Below are 21821 nucleotides of genomic sequence, written 5' to 3' on the forward strand. Positions count from 1 at the left end.
CAAGACGCAACTGACAAATGCTTTGACTAGCGCTGTCAGTCACGGGAAAACCCCTTAACTGTTAAAAGGACAAGATAATACATCAGACATTTAAACAGATTTTTTTATTACAAACATAGGACTGACCTGAAGGAAAATGCTAAATCAGCTGCAAACATAATGCAGCAAGCTTCAATGAACAATATCAACTGAGAACAAACAGTTTACATTGATAAGAGTGGTGGCTAAGGGTGTTGTGTAGTGATACACAGAACCGTTGGGTGAAGTGGTCATAGTCGTGTTTTATCATGAATAAAACACAGTTATTGACCAATCAGAATGAAGGACAGGAACTAACCGTTTTATAATTTTCCTTATTGTGATATCTGAGTGAACTGCTTCTCAAACAAGAAAAAAACTTAGGACAGGACTTGATTTTGTCCATGGGAAATTGATTGGATGTTGTGGTTTGCTATTGCTGTGATCTCATGTGAGTGACAGGTTGTCCCGCCCTCGCACCAGTAGACACGTCATCAGAGAATAGATGTCGCTGCAAGAGAGAGGGAAAGTTTTATTAAAGTTTTGTTTAAAGATTATAATTAAGGGCATTTAAAAAAAAAAAAAAAAAAAACAGAGGATGAATCATTTATAATAAACACTGCAATATTCCATAAAAATAAGTTGATTTCATGGTGACTTTAAAGTCGATGAGCAGTTGATTCGAAACTCGCTTTAACCGAATCAGTTCGATTCGTTCACGAATCATTCAGAACGGTTTTGTAAACAGGATAGATTGATTCAATGAAAAGACTCGATCCAAAAGAAACTTGTGTTCACTTTCATGTTCTGTACTAGACGTAGGATTTGATGAAAAAATCAAAGACGTGCAGTTTCTGGTATTCTGTTTGTTCGTTAGAAATGGCACGCTTCTCTGAAGTAATGGGTGTGGGCCAATAGTGCTTTTCTCAGCTATTTTGTTGATCGCAGGGAAAAAGACGCTAGTAAACGTCATCTCAGGGCGCCGGAAAGAAAGGCACTTGGGCAGCTCTTCAAGCTGAGCTGGCTGATCGCTCGGGATCTTGTGTTGGCTTGTCAAGCGCTTTTGGATGTTTTGATAGAAGAGGGAAGACACGTAGTGTTTTGCACAGTCTCCTGAATTACGTAACTGTCAAAGCAACATTTTGAAGATCCGAACTGACGACATGGATTCCGCTAATCAAGGTAAACAAAAACAAAGCAGTCGAACAAGATACGTTGGATTGGTAGAATGTACGTTTATCGCGTAATATAGCGTAATTTAGCCTTATCTCTGGATGCCAGCGTTGTGAATGTGTGGAGGTGAAGGGGAGATCAGGGCAGGGCAGGCGATCAGGTTACTAATGCACGACAAAAACACGTCGAGGCTGAGTGGAGGTGTTTGTGTTACAGTAATTCGGTTTACATTAAAACCAAAGAGATGATGTAGGCAAGTTATGGTGCCTTTTGCTCGGCGTTTGGCTTTTGCTTTTTATAGCGTGATGGTTTTCTACTTAGATTTGGGATTTTAACATTAACCCATCAGTTAATACAGGACCGGTCCTTTGTCTGTTGTGTCACATTATGTGATGCTATTTAAATGGGCAGTTTAGGGTCAGTGAGGGGCTGACGACACGTCTCATTAATATAACTTACTCCCCACGTGACTTGTCACAGCCTGACCTAAATTGGGCACGGTTTGATGAAACCTTTGAACTATGTACACGTGTATGTATCAAATGGCTGAAAATATATAAACAACATACTGTATAGTTTTTTTTTTAAGAATCCATAACAAGTACCCTTTCTGCTGTTTATGCTTTTACCTCCGAATGTGATTTAGATAAAACTGTCACGTGAAGAGTGATTATTCGCATAAATAAAGTAACATAATAAAATGAAGGGTTTTTCTTTCTGTGGTGACATATTTACTATTGAAAAAGGAAGTTTGGGTGGAACAAATTGAAGGAGTCATGCCTTTAAAAATAGCCAATAGACTTTAGTTATGTCACATCTTGCTAGTCTGTTGCAGATATTATTAGGGATGTTCTCATTTTGGTCAAAAATCTGTGCAGTGCAGATCAATATTTCAATATTTTGGGTTCATTTTCTCAGAAATGAAAGACTTTAAAATTTTATATATATATATATATATATATATATATATATATATATATATATATATATATATATATATATATATTTGCTTATTTATTTATTATTATTATTATTCATTTAATTTTTACATTTCTGTATAGTGTCACAGAAAATATGCTCTTCACCTTTAACTTATGTCACTCAACACACCTGCTCTCTCTTGCTTTCAGACATCAATCTGAACTCTCCACATAAAGGCCTGGGCTCTGACACTCTCTCAGATGCTCCTGAAGAGAGGGGGGCAGCAGCTGTGAGTCCAGAGACTCTCCCCCCAGGTCTGACAGAGGAGGAGGCAGAGGAACTGAGACTGGAGCTCACCAAGGTAAACCCCCATGAGATGTGCTTATCTTCTTCTATAGGTCTGTTGATTTAATGTTAAGAGTGTTTAATTATAAGTTGAAAAAATATATCCCTGTTGTCGAGTTATTTACCTCTAATAATCTGTGACATCCTCATATCAGGTTGAGGAGGAGATCCACACCTTGCGGCAGGTGCTGTCGGCTAAAGAGCGCCACGCGGCGGAGCTGAAGCGTAAACTGGGACTCAGCCCTCTGACCGAGTTCAAACAGAACATCACTAAAAGCTGGCAGGACGTCCAGACCTCAAACGCGTAAGGATGCCTTCTTTCTACGTGTCCCGCTTAATTAAACTCAGGAGGTGATGGATACAGCTCTCTGGGATGTCATATGCAAAGTCGAACCCTAAACCCCCTTCACAGACCCTGAAGGATTGACAGTGATTTGACATAATTTTGGACAAAATTTAGAACAAAAAAGGTTTGTTGAAGTGGCAATTGGGTAACGACTCTGTATGATGGCAGGTCCTGTCCAGCGGAGGAATTTATGGCAGAACTGAACCTTTTCGAACTAATCCACCCTCAATTCGCTCTCCTCCAGCTCACACACATTCATCTCGCTTTATGCTGCTGGAAATCAGCCTAAAAGTAAAGAGTCTAGTTGCGTTTTCTGCAGGATTGTACATTACCACATGGAAGCATTAGATAAAGCTCTTGAGTGCCTGTTCAGGCAGCAGGGATGACTGTTGTTTTCTGTGTATTTTATGGGCGGGCATCTATGCCATCAGCTGGAAGTCCTTCAGTGTAATTGTTTTATCAGTTGAAAAATGGCAGTTCAGTTTCAAAAGGCTCTGTGGGAGGATTGTAGTCGACTCAGACATGAATCACCGTCATTTATTGTGTTCCAAGCTGGGGCTCATGGCCATTGGTTTGAGTGTGACTCTCGAGGTTTTAGACAGAAACAACAGATGCTTGATGTTTGCTGTTTTTGATCCTGTAGGTGGATCAAAAGTTTAGGATGTTACTCATGTGTAGTTTAGAATGATAATCACAGGATCCAGCCATGGTTTTCACATTTAATGCGATAGCATCATGCATTTTAAAGGGGTCCTTGATTATGATTTCACTTTTTTAACTTTAGTTAGTATGTAATGTTGAGCATAAACAACGTCTGCAAAGTTACGATGCTCAAAGTTCAATGCAAAAGGAAGATATTTTCTTCTTTCTGGATTGGTGACATCACAAACCCCAAAATTGACATAAACTCTGCCGCTGGGAACATGGGGGCGAGGCTGTGTTGGGCTGCTTAAGAGAAGAGGAAGAGTTGTTGTAGTAGAGTGTTGTTACCATGCCGTCATTTTACGCCGGATTGCTTCACAAACGAGGGTCAATTCAGTGCTGGATTTGCACAAAAGATTACCATGATGGCACATGCTAGTCGATGAGTTGAATCACAGCAACTACCTAAATTTATGCACTAACTGTTCAGAAACGTCCAGTTTCATCCTAAAAGTTGTAACTTCTTCCTGAGTCTCTCCATCAGTGTCCGACTCCATTTTGAACAATGTAAGGCTGAACACCGTTACTGACAATCGTCGTTTTGGCTGTGTGAGATTCTCCAGCTTTGTTGTTGTTGAGCAACTGAAGCGCAAGCTGTTAAAGCTCCGCCCTCTTCTGGAAAGGGGGCCGGGAGCAGCAGCTCATTTGCATTTAAAGGGACACACACAAAAATGGCGTGTTTTTGCTCAAACCCAGATGGTGGCAAATTTCACAAGCTATAATAAATGATGGGGTATTTTGAGCTGAATCTTCACAGACACATTCTGGGGACACCAGAGACTTATATTACGTCTTATAAAAGAAATGTAAATAAAAATTGTTTGCCCAAATCAAAGATAAAATCTGCCTGCAAGCTTGAGGTGAATGGGAGTCTACAGCAAATACAGTAAATTAAAAATCCAAGATATCCTTTTCATGACTTTCCAAAAGAGGAATAAATATAGAGTGACTGATTATGGCAATCAGAAGAGAGCAGGATGTGAAATTTACCATCACTACTTATGCTGAGGTAATATAAGGTAATATAAAGCAAAGTATAATGTTACAAATGTACATTACATTTAAAAAAAAAATTACAATATAACACACTTTGTTAGATTTACAATGTTGATAGCTATAGAAATACATCAACACAGTCTGTGAAAAGGATCCGTACAGAAAGTAAGATGTATGCGAAATTTAATTGGGCACTTAATTGGGCAACTCCAAATGGCTAAATATCAGCAAAATAATTTGCCTGGCCAGTAAATCAGTCTGTCAGCACTGTGAAGTTATTGGTCTGTAGTCAGTCAGAGAATGTCACAGTAATTTTTCGGATTCTCAGTAACACCTTTGCTTTAGTGATGTTCACTATGTGATCTGCTCCAGGCAGCACATAACCATGTCTGTGTCTTTTAGCTATGTGAAGATATCAGAGAAACTGGGCCAGTGGAATGAGAAGGTTACAGGTTGTGATGTGTGAGTGTTTGACCACATCGGCACGTATCCAGAGTGTATTTGCAGTGAAAGCATGAATTTCTCTCACCTACTCTCTACACGTCAATAGGGGTGAAGCATTTGAACACCTGAATCCAGCTCAACCCTTGACATCTCACCATCAAAAACGTGTTTCAGGAGGAAACATAAATGATGCCTTGGGTTTTTTCTGCCCTGCTGATCACAAATCAGTGGATGCAGGCCATCAAAATATAGATTCAGGTGTTCAAATGCTCTGCCCCTTTATGTGATAAATGAACCTTTCATAACGGATACAGTCTGACACAAATAACTAAAACCTGTCTCTTAAAGTGAGATGGATGGTTTTTAAAATGCTATGATCTGGTTTTCTGTAGCATCGACTCTAACCTGCTCTACAATATTTTTTCAGCTCTGTTAATTCTCCATTCAGAGACTAACTGAATCCTTTCACAGTATTGAAAGAAAAAGGCTGTTCATAAAAGAAAATAGCAACTTAATTGACACACGGCGAGAGCCAGAGTTTTTTTTTCTCTGTTTAGTTTAAGTGGGTGTCTGAAACACTGAATCATGCTGTTTTTATCCCCTTCACAGTCAGATAGTCAGTCATTTTGTCCACCCATGCAAATAGTACTCCATCTCTGAAACTATCTGGATCATACAGCTGTTTCCTTCTTTAAATGTTATGCTGCTTTCATGTACCCTGAATTATCAGCCACTGAAATTTGAATCAGCTGTTCACCTTCTCGCGTTTTGAAATTACTTTCTATATCAACTTTTTTTGTGTGTGTGTCTGTGCAAATACTTAATTGCTTCATTATTTCACCTCTTTACACAATACTGTTCAGATGTTTGGGGTTAATAAGATTTTTTTAAATGTCTTTAAAAGAAGTCTCTTATGGTCACCAAGGCTGCATTTATTTGATTAAAAATACAGTAAAAGCAGCAATATTGTGAAATATTATTACAATTTAATATAGTTTTAGTTCAATAGAGCAGAATTTATTTGAAACAAAGCTTTTGTAACATTATAAATGTCTTAAATGCCATTTTTTAAAATCAATTTAATGTGTCTTTGATAAATAAAAGTATTCATTTCTTCAAAAAAGAATAAAATCTTACTTACCCCACACCTTTGAATGGTCTACCAGCCTACACTGCCAATAATAAAGTGGCACAACAAACAGATTTTTAGCTGCTACTAACTGTTGAAGCCGCTGCCATTTTGCTTGATTTACCAAAATTCAGTGCCCGGTTGCATAGATTACCTTAAGTTTTTCTCTTAAGTGTGACACTTGAATGGTGATTTACCCTTGCCTAAGAGAATAATTTGAGGCTGTTACATATAATCCCTTAAACACTTTTCTTAGATCCATTGTGATTTACAATGGACACCCAGGATTTGCTGTAACAAAATTCTATGAAGAATTACAACTTCAATTTCTACTATAAAACAGCTCTCCAGTGTATTCATGTTTTTACTCGCTGACTTCTGACCTCGACAGACTGAGCAAAAGAAATAAACCAGAAGATTTTCCACGTCAAAGAAGGCGCAGCCTCAGAGCCACACCTACCTAGTATGTAATCGCCACAGACCAATGGTAGTTTGGAAGATATTTCCCAGCCAGAGTGAACTTTTCCAGAAAGTTAGCTTTTTCAAGCTGTTTCAAACTCCTGAAACAAACACCAAACAAGATTTGTTTTGGCCTGATTTTGTTCGAAATTAAGTAACACCAGTTTGTTATTTTATTTCACTTGGAGTATATTGGGTGAAGTTTTCTAAACCTTGTTATACTTGCGTAAATGACAGTGAGGGGGCTTTATGCAACACTTTTTTTTTTTTAAAGGATTACTTAAGTGAAAAATAGACCTAAGAGTTTATGACATTTCACCTAAAGAATGTCTTAAGTAACACTTAATAGGTTATTTTATGTGACAACACCTTTAAGTTTAAAGGCAAACCTTTGGTTTATCTTAAAGGGTTAGTTCACCCAAAAATGTAAATTCTGTAATTTATTACTCACGCTCATGTCGTTCCACACCTGTAAGACCTGCGTTCATCTTTGGAACACAAATTAAGATATTTTTGATAAAATCCAATGGCTCAGTGAGGCCTCCATTGACAGCAAGATAATTAACGCTTTCAGATAATAATAATTCTTTACATGTGTATATATTGCTTTTCTGGGTACTCCAAAAAGCGCTTTACATATGGAAGGGGGAATCTCTTCAACCACCACCAATGTGCAGCATATTTAAACATATTTAAAACCGTTCATGTGACTATAGTGGTTCAACCTTAATATTATAAAGTGACGAGAAACCTTTTTGTGCGCCAAAAAAACAATATAATGACTTTTCAACAATATCTAGTGATGGGTGATTTCAAAACACTGCTTCGAAGCTTTATGAATATTTTGTTTTGAATCATTGGTTCGGATGGTGTATCAAACTGCCAAAGTCACGTATTGTTGAAAAGTCGTAATTTAGTTTTTTTGCCGCACAAAAAGTATTCTCGTTACTTCATAACATTTAAGGTTGAACCACTGTAGTCACATGAACTGTTTTATATGTTTTTAGTAGCTTCTTGGGCATTTGAAAGTGTTAAAGGTGCCCTAGATTCAAAAATTTAATTTACCTTGGCATAGTTGAATAACAAGAGTTCAGTACATGGAAATGACATACAGTGAGTCTCAAACACCATTGTTTCCTCCTTCTTATATAAATCTCATTTGTTTAAAAGACCTCCGAGGAACAGGCGAATCTCAACATAACACCGACTGTTACTTAACAGTCGGGGTGTACGCCCCCAATATTTGCATATGCCAGCTCATGTTCAAGGCATTAGACAAGGGCAGCCAGTATTAACGTCTGGATGTGCACAGCTGAATCATCAGACTAGGTAAGCAAGCAAGGACAACAGTGAAAAATGGCAGATGGAGCAATAATAACTGACATGATCATTGATATCATGATATTTTTAGTGATATTTGTAAATTGTCTTTCTAAATGTTTCGTTAGCATGCTTGCTAATGTACTGTTAAATGTGGTTAAAGTTACCATCGTTTATTACTGTATTCACGGAGACAAGACTGTCATTATTTTCATTTTTTTAAACACTTGCAGTCTGTATAATGCATAAACACAACTTCATTCTTTATAAATCTCTCCAAAAGAATCAGAATCAGAATCAGAATCAGAAAGAGCTTTATTGCCAGGTATGTTGTTTACACATACTAGGAATTTGTTTTAGTGACAGAAGCTCCACAGTGCAACAGAGTAACAGCGACAAGACAAGACACATAATAAAAAGAATAAAATAATAATATACAAATTTACAAGATAGACAAAGTGCAAAAAAAGCAAAAGACAATATATATTATAGACAATTGTATGTACAATTATGTGTGCAAATTGAGATATAAATAAGTGTTTTAAGTAAATAATATGTAATAGTGTTGTGTGTTCCGTGTTTGTCAAGTGTTCATGAGATGGATTGCTTGAGGGAAGAAACTGTTCCTGTGTCTGGTCGTTCTGGTGCTCAGGGCTCTGTAGCGTCGACCGGATGGCAACAGTTCAAAGAGGGAGTGTGCTGGATGTGAGGGGTCCAGAGTGATCTTCTTTGCCCTTTTTCTCACTCTGGATAAGTACAGTTCTTGGAGAGTGGGGAGGGTTGTGCCAATGATTCGCTCAGCAGACCGGACTACCCTCTGTAGTCTTCTGAGGTCAGATTTGGTAGCTGAGCTGAACCAGACGGTAATTGAAGTGCAGAGGATGGATTCAATGATGGCAGAGTAGAACTGTTTCAGCAGCTCCTGTGGTAGGTTGAACTTCCTCAGCTGGCGAAGGAAGTACAACCTCTGCTGGGCCTTTTTCACAATGGACTCGATGTGGTTGTCCCACTTCAGGTCCTGGGAGATGGTGGTGCCCAGGAACCTGAATGACTCCACTGCAGTCACAGTGCTGTTCATGATGGTGAGTGGGGGGAGAGCAGGTGGGTTTTTCCTGAAGTCCACGATCATCTCCACTGTCTTGAGCGTGTTGAGCTCCAGGTTGTTAAGACTGCACCAGACAGCCAGCTGTTCAACCTCCAGTCTGTAAGCAGACTCGTCACCGTCCTGGATGAGGCCGATCAGTGTGGTGTCATCCGCAAACTTCAGGAGCTTGACAGAGGGGTCTTTAGAGGTGCAGTCGTTGGTGTAGAGGGAGAAGAGCAGTGGGGAGAGCACACAGCCCTGAGGGGCGCCGGTGCTGATGGTGAGGGTGCTGGATGAGAATTTCCCCAGCCTCACTAGCTGCTGCCTGTCTGTCAGGAAGCTGGTGATCCACTGACAGACAGAGGTGGGCACGGAGAGCTGAGTTAGTTTAGGCTGGAGGAGTGATGGGACAATGGTGTTAAAAGCAGAGCTGAAGTCCACAAACAGGATCCTCACATAAGACCCTGGTCTGTCCAGATGCTGGAGAACATAATGCAGTCCCATATTGACTGCATCATCCACAGACCTGTTTGCTCGGTAAGCAAACTGCAGGGGGTCCAGTAAGGGTCCAGTGATGTCCTTCAGAAAAGCCAGAACCAGTCTTTCAAATGACTTCATGGCCACAGACGTTAGAGCCACAGGTCTGTAGTCATTTAGTCCAGTAATTTTGGGTTTCTTTGGGACAGGGATGATGGTGGAGCGTTTGAAGCATGAGGGGACTTCGCACAGCTCCAGTGATCTGTTGAAGATCTGTGTGAAGATGGGGGCCAGCTGGTCAGCGCAGGTTTTCAGACAGGCTGGTGAAACGCTGTCTGGGCCTGGTGCCTTTCTTCTCTTGTTCTTTCTGAAGACCTGGCGCACGTCATCTTCACTGAACTGAATTGCAGGTGTGGGGGAGAGTGGGGTTGATGGAGGTGTGAATGGTGATTTTTCAAACCTGCAATAAAACCCATTCAGATCGTCTGCCAGTCGTTGATTCTCCACAGAGCTGGGGGATGGTGTCTTGTAGTTGGTAATGTCTTTCAGACCTTTCCACACTGAAGCTGTGTCATTAGAAGAGAACTGATTCCGAAGTTTATCAGAATAATTCCTCTTTGCCACTCTGATCTCCTTTTCCAGTGTGTATTTGGCCTGTTTGTACAAGACTCTGTCCCCTTTTCTGCGAGCATCTTCTTTGGCCTGACGGAGCTGGCTGAGTTTTGCAGTGAACCAGGGTTTGTCATTGTTGTAAGATAAATGAGTCTTTGTAGGAATGCACAGATCCTCACAGAAACTGATATATGATGTAACAGTCTCTGTGAGCTCGTCCAGATCGGTGGCAGCAACTTCAAAAACACTCCAATCAGTCCATTCGAAACAGGCTTGTAAAGCCCGCTCTGTTTCGGTGGTCCATCTCTTTACAGTCTTTGCTACAGGTTTAGCTGATTTCAGTTTCTGCCTGTAGGTCGGTATGAGATGAACTAAACAGTGATCAGAGAGCCCCAAAGCTGCCCGTGGGACAGAGTGATATGCATCCTTTATTGCTGTGTAACAATGGTCGAGTATATTACTGTCTCTGGTGGGACAAGTAACATGCTGTCTGTATTTGGGCAGTTCACGTGAGAGAATCGCTTTATTAAAGTCCCCGAGAATGATAAGAACAGAGTCCGGGTGTTGTTGCTCGCTCTCTGTGATCATATCAGCGAGTAACTGTAAAGCCGAGCTCACGTGCGCTTGCGGAGGAATGTAGACGCTCACCAGAATGAACGAGCAAAACTCCCGCGGCGAATAGAACGGTTTGCAGTTAATGAAGAGTGTTTCAAGATCTGGACAGCACATCTTCTTTAACACCGTTACATCTGAACACCACCTTTCGTTGATGTAAAAGCACGTCCCGCCGCCGCGCGATTTCCCCGTTGATTCAGCGTCGCGATCTGATCTAAACAGCTGAAAGCCCGGCAGACATAACACGCTGTCCGGAATGGCGTCGTTCAGCCAGGTTTCCGTGAAGCACAGAGCAGCCGAGTTCGAGAAATCCTTATTTGTCCGGGAGAGCAGAAGGAGTTCGTCCGTTTTGTTGGGCAGAGAGCGGAGATTCGCCAGATGGATGCTAGGCAGCGGCGTTCTTAATCCGCGCTGTCTGAGCTTCACGAGGGCGCCGGCGCGCTTTCCCCGTCTGCGCGTCCTGAAACGTCTAAACAGCGCTGCCGCTCCGCCGACTACAACATTCAACAAAACGTCTGAATAATCGAAATCCGGTAAAAGATTTTGTGGTGTGAACTGCCGAATGTTCAGCAGTTCATCCCTGGTAAAACTGATGGTGTTTGAAAAACAGAAAACAGGAAAAACTAACAAAAACAGAACAAACACTGAAGAGCTAAGCACTGTGGCTGCCATGCGCGGCGCCAAAAGTGTGTAATGTTAGCTTTAGCCACGAAGCACCATCAAACTCATTCAGAATCAAATGTAAACATCCAAATAAATACTATACTTATGCGATTAGACATGCTGCATGACGAACACTTTGTAAAGATCCATTTTGAGGGTTATATTAGCTGTGTGAACTTTGTTTATGGTGTTTAAGGCAAGTGCGAGCTCTTGGGGCATGGAGCACGAGATTTAAAGGGGCCACGTACCCTGAATCGGCACATTTATAATGATAGGCAGTTTAAAAAATTAATAAAAAAAAAAACTATGGGGTATTTTGAGCTGAAACTTCACAGACACATTCAGGGGACACTTAAGACTTATATTACATCTTTTGAAAACATGTTCTTCGCCACCTTTAATGATCTTGCTGTCAATGGAGGCCTCACTGAGCCATCGGATTTCATCAAAAATATCTTAATTTATGTGTCGAAGATGAACAAAGGTATTATGGGTGTAGAAGACATGAGCGTGAGTAATAAATGACAGAATTTTCATTTTTGGGTGAACTAACCCTTTAAAGGAAAATTACACTTAAGGGATTAGTTCACTTCAGAATTAAGATTTCCTGATAATTTACTCACCCCCTTGTAATCCAAGATGTTCATGTATTTTTTTCTTAAGTCGTTTTTACCTTTTTTTTTTATTTATTTATTTTTTTTTCCCATGCGTGACCTTTCCAATGTGATTATGGAATTGCAGAGCAGTGCAAGATAAAATTTATGGTTAAAAAGTATATACAAAAGCGCTTTGAAGCTGCATTGCAACTGCAATTTGGATCTTCAACCCGAACCAAAGTGACGTCCACTATATGGAGAATAATCCTGGAATGTTTTCCTCAAAAACATTAATTTCTTTTCAGCTGAAGAAAGAAAGACATGAACATCTTGGATGACTTGGGGGTGAGTAAATTATCAGGAGATTTTCATTCAGAAGTGAACTAATCCTTTAAGGTGCTTTTTGCAACGGAGCACAGAGTTTTTACAATGGTTTTAACAAGTTGTAATTACAGTAATACTAACAGGTTTAACTACATAAACAGGGCTGTCATCAGTTGATTATGTTAAATCAGGCCTTGTGATGAGCCTAAGGTCACTAAGGGCCTCTATGTTTTTCCCTGGGTCCCATGAATCATAGCAGCAGTCCTGATGTAGTTGCAGGTTCATAGCTGAACGTGTCAGACAGTCTACGTTATCACGAGTGTGTGAGAGATCTCCCACTTCTCTCTTTACACAGTTTGAATCACACATCCAGACTGAGACGTCTGAGCATATGTTTGTGTAAGGAAAGTCTTGTCATGTTTAGATGAACGAATGCCACGTCTGCAGCACCAATTGATGCTTCCTGAAACCATACTTGCTGTAGTCATGAATATTACATCAAGATCTACTTTGCAATATCCTGCATGCTAAAATGCTTCTTGTTTCCCAATAACTAAGGTTGTTTATAATGTAACTTTGTATTTCAAGATTTGACTTTTTGTGCTTGGAAAGCTGAGTACTCACACATCTTACTTGATCACGAGTTTAAGTTAAATGCCTGGAGTTTGTGAGACTAAGAATGATGTGAATTTAACTGGTATTGCTTTGCCGACTGTGCAGTTTAGCAGCGCTTGCATTCTGCTTGTGAGGCAGCATAACCATATAATCGTAATTTAAAAATGAAAATGTTGTATGCGTGTGTGTTTTATAGCATGTTGTGGTTGTGAGAGTTTAGATTTGAATGTATTACCCTGTTCGTTTGTAGATATGTTTCAGCTTCTGCCACTCTGGATGACATTGCCAGCTCTGAAGTGTGAGTTACTTCATTCTTTACGTTCATTTTGTGTGTTTTAAAGGTTGTTTTCTGGTTTTATTATGGATTGATCGAGGGTGGCTTGCTATGCTTTGTGGATATTTTGCTGATGGGTTATTATAAGATATTACAGTCTTATATTGCTTTTTTAGTAGTGGGAATTGCAATTGCAAATGTGCTTAATTTGTAGATGTTTTGTGGTGATACTCTCTTTTTCAGGATTCTTTGATGAATAGAAAGAACAGCATTTGTTTGAAATAGAAATCTATCAGTGAGACAACTAACAGTTTTTTTTAATGTATATAATGAATTTAAGGGTCTCTGACTTGATTTTGTCACCTGGAGACTGTGGTTGTGTTGACTAACTCACAAGTGGAAAAGTTCATGGACATTAACGAGTTTCAAATGCTTTTTTTATTTCTCTCTCTTCCCACGTCCATTTCTTTCTGCGTTCTTCCTCTTACAGGTATAAAAAGACTCAGGAAACGCTGTCTCAGGCTGGACAGAAGACCTCAGCCGCCCTCTCCACCGTTGGCACGGCCATCAGTAGGAAACTGGGTGACATGAGGTAATGCACAAGTCAAAATGTCCACCCATATTCTTCCTTTCTTTTAAAGGCACAATATGTAAGATTTTTAGATTTAAAAAATCTAAAAAACTACTAGAACAATCTTTCTGTGTAATTCTGTCGCCTGTCAGTGACATCATATCCGCGTTACCCTCGATTTCCAGTTTTACTTTAGTAGAAACCATGGAATCACCAAAAAAAAAACACATTTATCAACAGAAAACTAATCATTGTTATTAGCTCAACATGGTTGTTTGAATCGCTTGTTTTCTTGATTTACCACGAGTACCATGTTTTTACCCTGCCTCAGAGACAACACTATTTTGTCAAGTGGCTAACATTGCATAATCAGAGAGAGCCGTGCTGCTTTTATTAAAATGTCATCCAACTTTTATTAATATGATATCCTAATATCAATCACTGCAAAGTGCAACAAGCAGAGTAACATTATAACAACTTGCAACACACTCAGATGTATTTAGTATGATTGTTTTAACCATGTAAAACCCAACATATGCAACAAAAAAATGGAAGCAGCCGACTGCAGCATAAGCATAAGCTCCGCTGAACTCGAGACCGGTGTGTCGCGCAGGCATCTCTCATCAGCGACCTCGTTCCGCTCCCACGGCTCTTGGCCCACCCTGCTTCATACCACAGTAACGTTAATAAATAAAACTTTAATACATTAGCTCATCCATGAACATGATTCATGCCCAAGTCCATTAGATTCCTTTTCATCAGCAGTGGAGGTAAAGATAACAACTCCCATGAATCCACGCTCATTCACGGCGTCATCAAGCTACGCCTTTGTTTTGAATAAGCGACCTCTGGCGGCTAAAATTACATATTGTGCTTTTAACTTGACTTTTACTTTTTTATGAAATATAAGATAATAATAATAATATAAGATTAACCCATAGTTCCCTGTTAATGTCCTTGTTAATTATTTTGTCTAACTCTGCAATTCATTTTTTGTTGTCAACATTGCACATGATTTATCTTAAACTGCATTTGCATGTTTGGCATTTCATGTACTTATATTGGATCTCCATCACATTCCTCTTATTTTATTCTGGTTTGTTTAGACCGGCAGTACAAATCCATCTCAGATTAATTGATTTTGAATGGGGGGGAAAATCCAAGCCGAAAAAAAAAAAAACATTTTTGCTTTGAAACCTGATTAAATGAGAGTGTGAACAGTCATTCCCAAAGTCTGTATTGAAAACTGAACTGGATTTGTATACAGTGTGAACAAAGCGTTCATGTCTGTGTTCCCTCTGTCCCAGCTTTCTTTGGTTATTGATTCTCTCTTTTGCATTTGTGTCATATCCTGCTGTCATTCACCATCGCTATAAATCCATGATTATCCATAGTGAGTGTTAATGCAGTGTAGCCACCGTCAGAAGAGCCACTGCGACTGCATTCAGCTGTTTTACTTTAAACAGAAGCTCTCCCTAACCTGTTCTCCTGGCTCCTGATTCACTTTACTACATTGTTTCAGTTCATTATTTGCACACATTTATTGAACTTCCTTCACCACCCCTAACACAAACAGAATGCAGAAGAGCTTTATGAAGGCCTGTATATTAAAACGTCCTGTTTTTAGTAAGTCCTCAGTTTTCTGACATGCAGAGGGCCTGAGAATCAAAAATCATCAGACGATTAGCTTCATTCAACAGATCAAAAGCTTCTGCCATGTTTCCTCAATGAAAGCAGCGCTGCTCTGTCCCTCTGAACCTCATCCTTCATTCATCAGACAAATAATTACATCACTCAAATTTATTTGCCACTTTTAGTCAATGTGTAATTAACATCTATTCATGTTCATCCCCATAAACTGATCATAAATCAGTTGATTCCCTTGACTTTAACCACCCTGTAGTCCTTTATATCAGTACAAACAATAATTCTCATAATTTGTTCTTCCTGCTTGCTCTGGTCATGCTTAACTCCCAAACTGATTGGTTTGTATTCCCCTTTCTTTTTAAACGCTGCCTTTGCTTGGTCTACAGAGCTCTTCCTTTCTCTAACTCCTTTAGGTAAGACTGATTAATGTCATGAAATAATTAATGCATATCATAGAACTCTGTTTTTAATACCAAGCCCATTTAATACAGACAAAATGCTTTTATTATCATTTAAAATTAATATGATTTTAATGTTATTTTAGCTCCAAAACCCTGCTTTATGCATGAATGAAATGAAATGTGATCAAAACTTTGAGCTGCTAATGTCGCAGACATGTCTGAGACTGTGTAACCCAGTTGATCTCTCTGCCTCACATGCTTTCTTGCTTGCTTGCTAACACACACAACTTTTTCTTCCTTTAATGCTTTCGAAGTAGCAACTACTCCATTCGCCATTCAATAAGTATGCCAACTATGAGGTAAAGTACTAGGGTAAAACACTGGCCCTCAACTCAAAACTGTTTCTGATTCATTGGACATTAAAATATTAGATATATTGTTCACACAAATGACTACATATGTTTTATTTAAAGCAAAAAATACTAAAATGTGTAAACTGCTAGACTGAATATTGTCATTTTTGCATGCTTATGGTTTTTAACCTTTTATCTGCTAGTTAGTTTTCTGAGCACACTTGCTTGTGTATAATTAATTGTTATGCTTCTTCCACTATGAACTCTGGGATTAATTGTGTGTTTGTTAAACAGGAACTCTCCAACCTTCAAATCGTTTGAGGACAAAGTCGGAAACATCAAGGTAAGGCTTCACTTTTGAAACTGAGTCATTGACATAATGCTCATTTTTGGCAGATCTGTTAATTTATTAAAAAATACAATTGACAAAAAAAGAAAAAAAAGTTCATCCATCGAATCAAAGTCATGTAGTACATCCAACATGCAAAAAACAAACAAATAAATGATATCATATTAATTACCATTGAAATGTTTAGGTTCAAAATTGTGAAATATTATGATGATTTAGAATAAAATAAATTAAATGTTTTCTATTTTATCATTTTAAAATCTGCATCAGCCGCCTTTGCTCCAGTCTTCAGTGTCACGTGATCCTTCAGAAATTATTCTAATATGCTGATTTGGTCCTCAAAAAACATTTCTAATTATTATCACTGTTAAAAACAGTTGTGCTGCTTAATATTTTTGTGGAAACCATGATAAACAAAATTTCAGGATACTTTGATGAATAGAAAGTTTTAAAAAAAATAGCATTTTTATTTTTAATGAAATCCTTTATAAAATTTTAAATGTCTTTACTGTCACTTTTGATCGATTTAATGTGTCCTTGCTGAATAAAAGTATTAATTTCTTTAAAAAATAAAATAAAAAATCTTACTGACCCCAAGATTTTGAACTATAGTGACCCTTGATATCCCTCAGGGCCAGTTTTTCTTGTGGTTACAACTAGAGCTGCATAATTAATCGTAAAAAGATTGCGATCTCGATTTAAACACCTTGTTTTATTAAAGGCTTATTTCACCCAAAAATGAAAATTCTGTCATTAATTACTCACCCTCATGTCGTTTTACACCAGTAAGACCTTCGTTCGTCTTTGGAACACAAATTAAGATATTTTTGATGAAATCCGATGGCTCAGTGAGGCTTCTATAGACAGCAATGTCATTGAACTTCTCAAGATCCAGAAAGGTTCTCAAAACATATCTAAAACAGTTCATGTGAGTACACTACAGTGGTTCAATCTTAATATTATAAAGCAACAAAACTTTTTGTGTGCCAAAAAAACAAAATAATGACTTTTCAACGATATCTAGTGATGGCCGTTTTCAAAACACTACTTTGAATCTTTTGTTTTGAATCAGTGATTCGGCTTGTGTGTCAAAATGCCAAACTCCTGAAATCACGTGACTTTGGCACTCCAAATCACTGATTTTGAAACTAACATGGCCCTTCAAATAACAGTTGTATCAATTACATCTTACGCCACTAGGTGGCAACAAGTGACTGTTAAAAAATGTATTTGTCATTGAATCATTCATTCAAAAGATTTGTTCAAAAACACTGATTCATCCAGTAATGAAACAAGCATTTATTAACACTCTCAGGTCTGAGGTATCGCCGGCGATACGACCGCGTTTTTTTTCTTACCAGTGTGAAAGAGACTCAAAATACTCCATCAATGTTGCACATACAATTAAGAGTTATACACCATTTTAATCTGTTGAATATCTTCTTTCATTTGTGTACACTCAGAGTAAAAACAAAATGTTGTGCTTTTTGTAAAATAAAGAAAACTAACATGATGCGTGATCTCTCGTCTCCCTCTGAACAAAGTCCAATCTGATAGTTCTCAGAAAATGAACTGTAACTTAGTGAATACTAATCACAAAAAAATTACACTTATGTCTAAATAAACGTTGAAATGTCAGTGTTTAAATCGTGTAAGTCAAATCGAAAACAAACATTCGGTGTTTATGTAATCTGTATGAAAACAGAGCCATGTCAGAAGTCCATGATTCAGCTCATTATCCGCTAATGCGGCCACGCCCACGGAGCCAGCGCTATTCAGACGCAAATTCAGAGGCAACACATGCATTCATCGTCTCAATCGCGTATTTATTATCTTGAAAAGTGTTTATCTGGATGTTAAAGCCATGGTTAGCGAGCTCTAGAAGACATGCAGTTAGTTCCTGGTTCTTCTTCTTCTTTATATGGATTTGTGGCCTAAAGGTGCACAGAGCGCCCTCCGGCTGCAAGTATGAATTGAAAACACAGTATCCAGCACTCATAGTGATGATATATAGAATAAATATTGAATAAATATTACTCCTCTGTATAGAAAATTGACATAAACATATAAGAATCCATCAATATTTCTCCAAATGTGCATGCTTTTAACCTAAAAGCCTATATGAAATGCCATAGAGGTAACATAATTGTTTAGACACTTTGCATCACAGAAATACATTATATTTTAAAGAATATAATAGAATACCATTATTTTAAATTGAGCTGAGACATGATTACAGAGGGTTTTTTCACAGCCTACCTGACTGAAAGGCCTCATTAATATGCAAGTCATTTCAGGTCATTATTATGCGATTCTTTTGTCTTCTCATGTGTAAATGACCCATTATTCATGATGATTCACGCCTCCACGCATACTGTGTTTCTTGACAAAAAGTGTCTTACAGAAACTAAATCAATATATTGTTTTATATGAAGGAGTAGGCAGCATAATTTTTACATAATTCTGAAGCAAAAACTCTAGTCTACAACCTCCAATACCCAGAAGTCTTGTGAACACAGATTTAATATACTTTTTTTTGGCCTCATTTCAGTGACTTAAGTTTTTTGTTTTTTCAATAACCACGCATAAACATTATTCCTTCAAAAACACAAACATGTACATACATGTTCCTCACATATTATGGTAGCCTAGTTTGTGAACAAATGAAAAAAGCACAAATGTCAGGGCATGTCAAAACTTCTCCAGGCCCCAAATCAGCCTCAGACACCAGAGGGTTAATGAGTCATTGAATTCATTCAAAACCATTTTTTTTTAAATAATTAAATGAACATTTTTTCCAGCAATTAACATTATGTCAGAACCTCTAGTAAATTACATGTTCTTTTGTTTAGTAGTATATTCAGAATCGTGATCTCCAGTTGAAACCAAAAAATCATGATTCTCATTTTACCCAGAATCGTCCAGCTCTAGTTACAACCCCCCCAAAAAAACCTTTTTAAAAATTGTAATTAAGATGTAAGGAAAATAAGCTATTATTGTTTACTTGATGATTACAGTTACAGATGATGAAATATACATTTTTGCTAGCCATATGAAGCCACATGAATACGAAGACTACATGTCTAAAAACTTGACGGATGCATTTTAAACTTGGACACTCATTGACCTGACTATTTGGGATCTTTTTCTGTTTGTGTGTCTCAGTATAAGGTGGTTGGAGGGAAGGCCAATGGTGAAAGTGCTCACTCTCCGAACGAGTCAAACCCTGTGCAGGACAACGCTCCATTCTGAGAGCCCACACTCCTGATTTAAACACTCATCTCATTTCTTTGTGAATCCTGACAACACCCACACTTCAGTTCTCCCAATCCTCCCTTTCTCTCTCTCTCTCTCTCTCTCTCCCGTTCTCTCTGAATTCTTTCATCCCTCCTTCCTCTGTCTCCTTTGATACTCCTCTCCACCTACTGCTAGCATGTGCTTGCTCATCTCACTAAAAAAACACACATAGTACAGGTTCTGTGACATGAAATCATCACAGGTTGTACAAAAGAAGAAAAATGTTGAATCATTTTGTATTAGAAACTATTTTACACTGCTTTGCATAATGTTTTTACATAACTTTTATCTATATATGACTATAAAGGAAGACAAATAACTATATTTAAACAGTACTGCCAGGCAGCGTTCATCAGACGGCAGAGGGGTACAAAACACACAAAGAGGAAATATTTAAATCTGAAGGGGGGAGGATTTTAGGCCAATAAAGAAAAGAACAGAAACTTGCTGCAGGTTTCTATGCTGCTGAGCGTTCAGTTGAGTTCTTTTTTACTCTCAGTACAATGTGAAGCGATGCTTTGCTGTACACCTGGTGAATGTCTGACCTTCTGAGTCGGCCTTACACTCTCATTCTGTATTGCTTTATTGGACTTTTGCTGATAAAAATGTTACATGAAGATGTTTTTGTTTTTGCTTTATATCCTCTTTTGCTCTTTCTTGCTCTTGTTCCTTTTTTTTTATTGATGGTAATGTTTTATTTATGCCGTGTTTACGTCGGAAATCACTTGCCTTTGCTTTGTGCCATGCTGTGAGTGCCAGTTAGTAGATGCCATAGACCTTTTACTGTCAGAATGTTTCAAACTATCACCAAATTATCACATCACAAAGATCACTTTGTTCAATTGTAAGAAATAAAAATGCAAACGCTCTCGTGTGCACTAACCCAAAATATCAAATGGCGAGCAAGTCCTGCTAAGTCAGATGAATTCCTTTTGTTCGTGGCATTTGTTGATTTTTTCCAGACAGACGTAAACACTAGTGTAGTCTGTATGGTAGCACAGTCACTTTTTTTCCTGAAAGATATTGGAATATATTTCACTATTAGCAAGTGTAGTCTTTTTTTTTTTTTTTTTTTTTCAAATCCGTTTTTTCCTGATATTTCAGTCACTTGTATGGGTGTCAGTGGGTGGCCTTGTTTCAGTATATTACACAATGATGATTACATGCTTCAATGGATGAGATGCATGGGATTACATGCATTTGACTGACTGATGCTGATGAGAAAGATGCCAATATCACATGACTTTCTACTGGAATCCATGTGTTATGCCATAGAATTAGAATATTGTAGTTCCTCATAGTGCAAACGTTGGAAAGATGAGAAAAGATAGTGAACATTCAGAGGGAAAGGACTTATTATTATTTTGAGTAGTATATGCACAAGTCATTTGGGGAGGTGGTTTAGGGAACAGGCACCATATAGCTTTAAATTAGGGATCTCAGCCTAGCTGTTCAGGCTCTGGTCATTTTCTTTTAAAACAACAGTGGTGTAATACATTTAATTTGTCGATTGTTTGTATATCAATAAAGCATTCGTTCAAATGGTTTTTGTTTGTTGTTTTATTTTACCCACTTCCTTTCATAATCTTACTGACGTAAATCTGCCACTAGGTGGCAGTACATGTACATTACAGCACGGGATTTTGGAGAGTAGTGATGGGAAGTTCGGATCATTTTACTGACTCGGACTTTTGAGTCTCGTTCAACAAAATTAACGAATCTTTTTTCGAGTCATTTAGTTCATTTAGTGCATTTTAGCAAAATGTAATTAAAATGTTACGTGTTACTTCCCCAACACATCTACTACTTATGCAAACGTTGATCCCACTACAAACAATACAAAACTACAATGCTATAAGATTCAGAAATGATTAATTCATTACCTGGGTCTTCAGTTTATGACAAGCTGATTAAGCTCACCTCACCTCTTGTCTGACAAGTCTTCGGGTTTAAGTCATTCCTTAATGACGTGACAGGCAGTCCCATGCTAAACCAATGCAGTCTGAGCCGGAAAGGGAACTGATTAGTTCATTTCATGAGTCTTTCGGGTTTTTGAGTCGTTCCTTAAACACGTGACAGACCCATACACT

General features: G+C 38.3%; 1 protein-coding gene across 11 annotated transcripts; it reads left to right on the forward strand.

The window, feature by feature from the left end:
- Positions 1-790: 790 nt before the first annotated feature.
- On the forward strand, positions 791-21277 carry tpd52l2b (tpd52 like 2b). 11 transcript variants are annotated; one of them, XM_048177472.1, is made up of 10 exons: positions 791-1200; positions 2322-2473; positions 2613-2761; positions 4904-4963; positions 13090-13137; positions 13604-13705; positions 15718-15744; positions 16047-16091; positions 16380-16428; positions 19600-21277. In XM_048177472.1, exons 1-10 carry the CDS (start codon positions 1182-1184, stop codon positions 19684-19686), a joined length of 738 nt encoding a protein of 245 aa, XP_048033429.1. In that variant the 5' UTR covers positions 791-1181; the 3' UTR covers positions 19687-21277. The 11 variants fall into 11 exon arrangements, with proteins under 11 accessions (XP_048033429.1, XP_048033430.1, XP_048033431.1 ...); XM_048177473.1 differs by having other exon boundaries at positions 16050-16091; XM_048177474.1 differs by lacking the exon at positions 15718-15744 and having other exon boundaries at positions 792-1200; positions 16050-16091.
- Positions 21278-21821: the final 544 nt, after the last annotated feature.

The sequence above is a fragment of the Megalobrama amblycephala genome, linkage group LG24 (genome assembly GCF_018812025.1).
Source record: "Megalobrama amblycephala isolate DHTTF-2021 linkage group LG24, ASM1881202v1, whole genome shotgun sequence".
Classification (NCBI taxonomy): domain Eukaryota; kingdom Metazoa; phylum Chordata; class Actinopteri; order Cypriniformes; family Xenocyprididae; genus Megalobrama; species Megalobrama amblycephala.

Excerpts from the sequence above, each read along its gene's own strand:
- tpd52l2b (XM_048177472.1), top strand. Across the intron at positions 4,964-13,089 it reads AAGGTTACAGGTTGTGATGT|ATATGTTTCAGCTTCTGCCA; the intron begins GTGAGTGTTTGA and ends GTTCGTTTGTAG. Across the intron at positions 16,429-19,599 it reads ACAAAGTCGGAAACATCAAG|TATAAGGTGGTTGGAGGGAA; the intron begins GTAAGGCTTCAC and ends TGTGTGTCTCAG.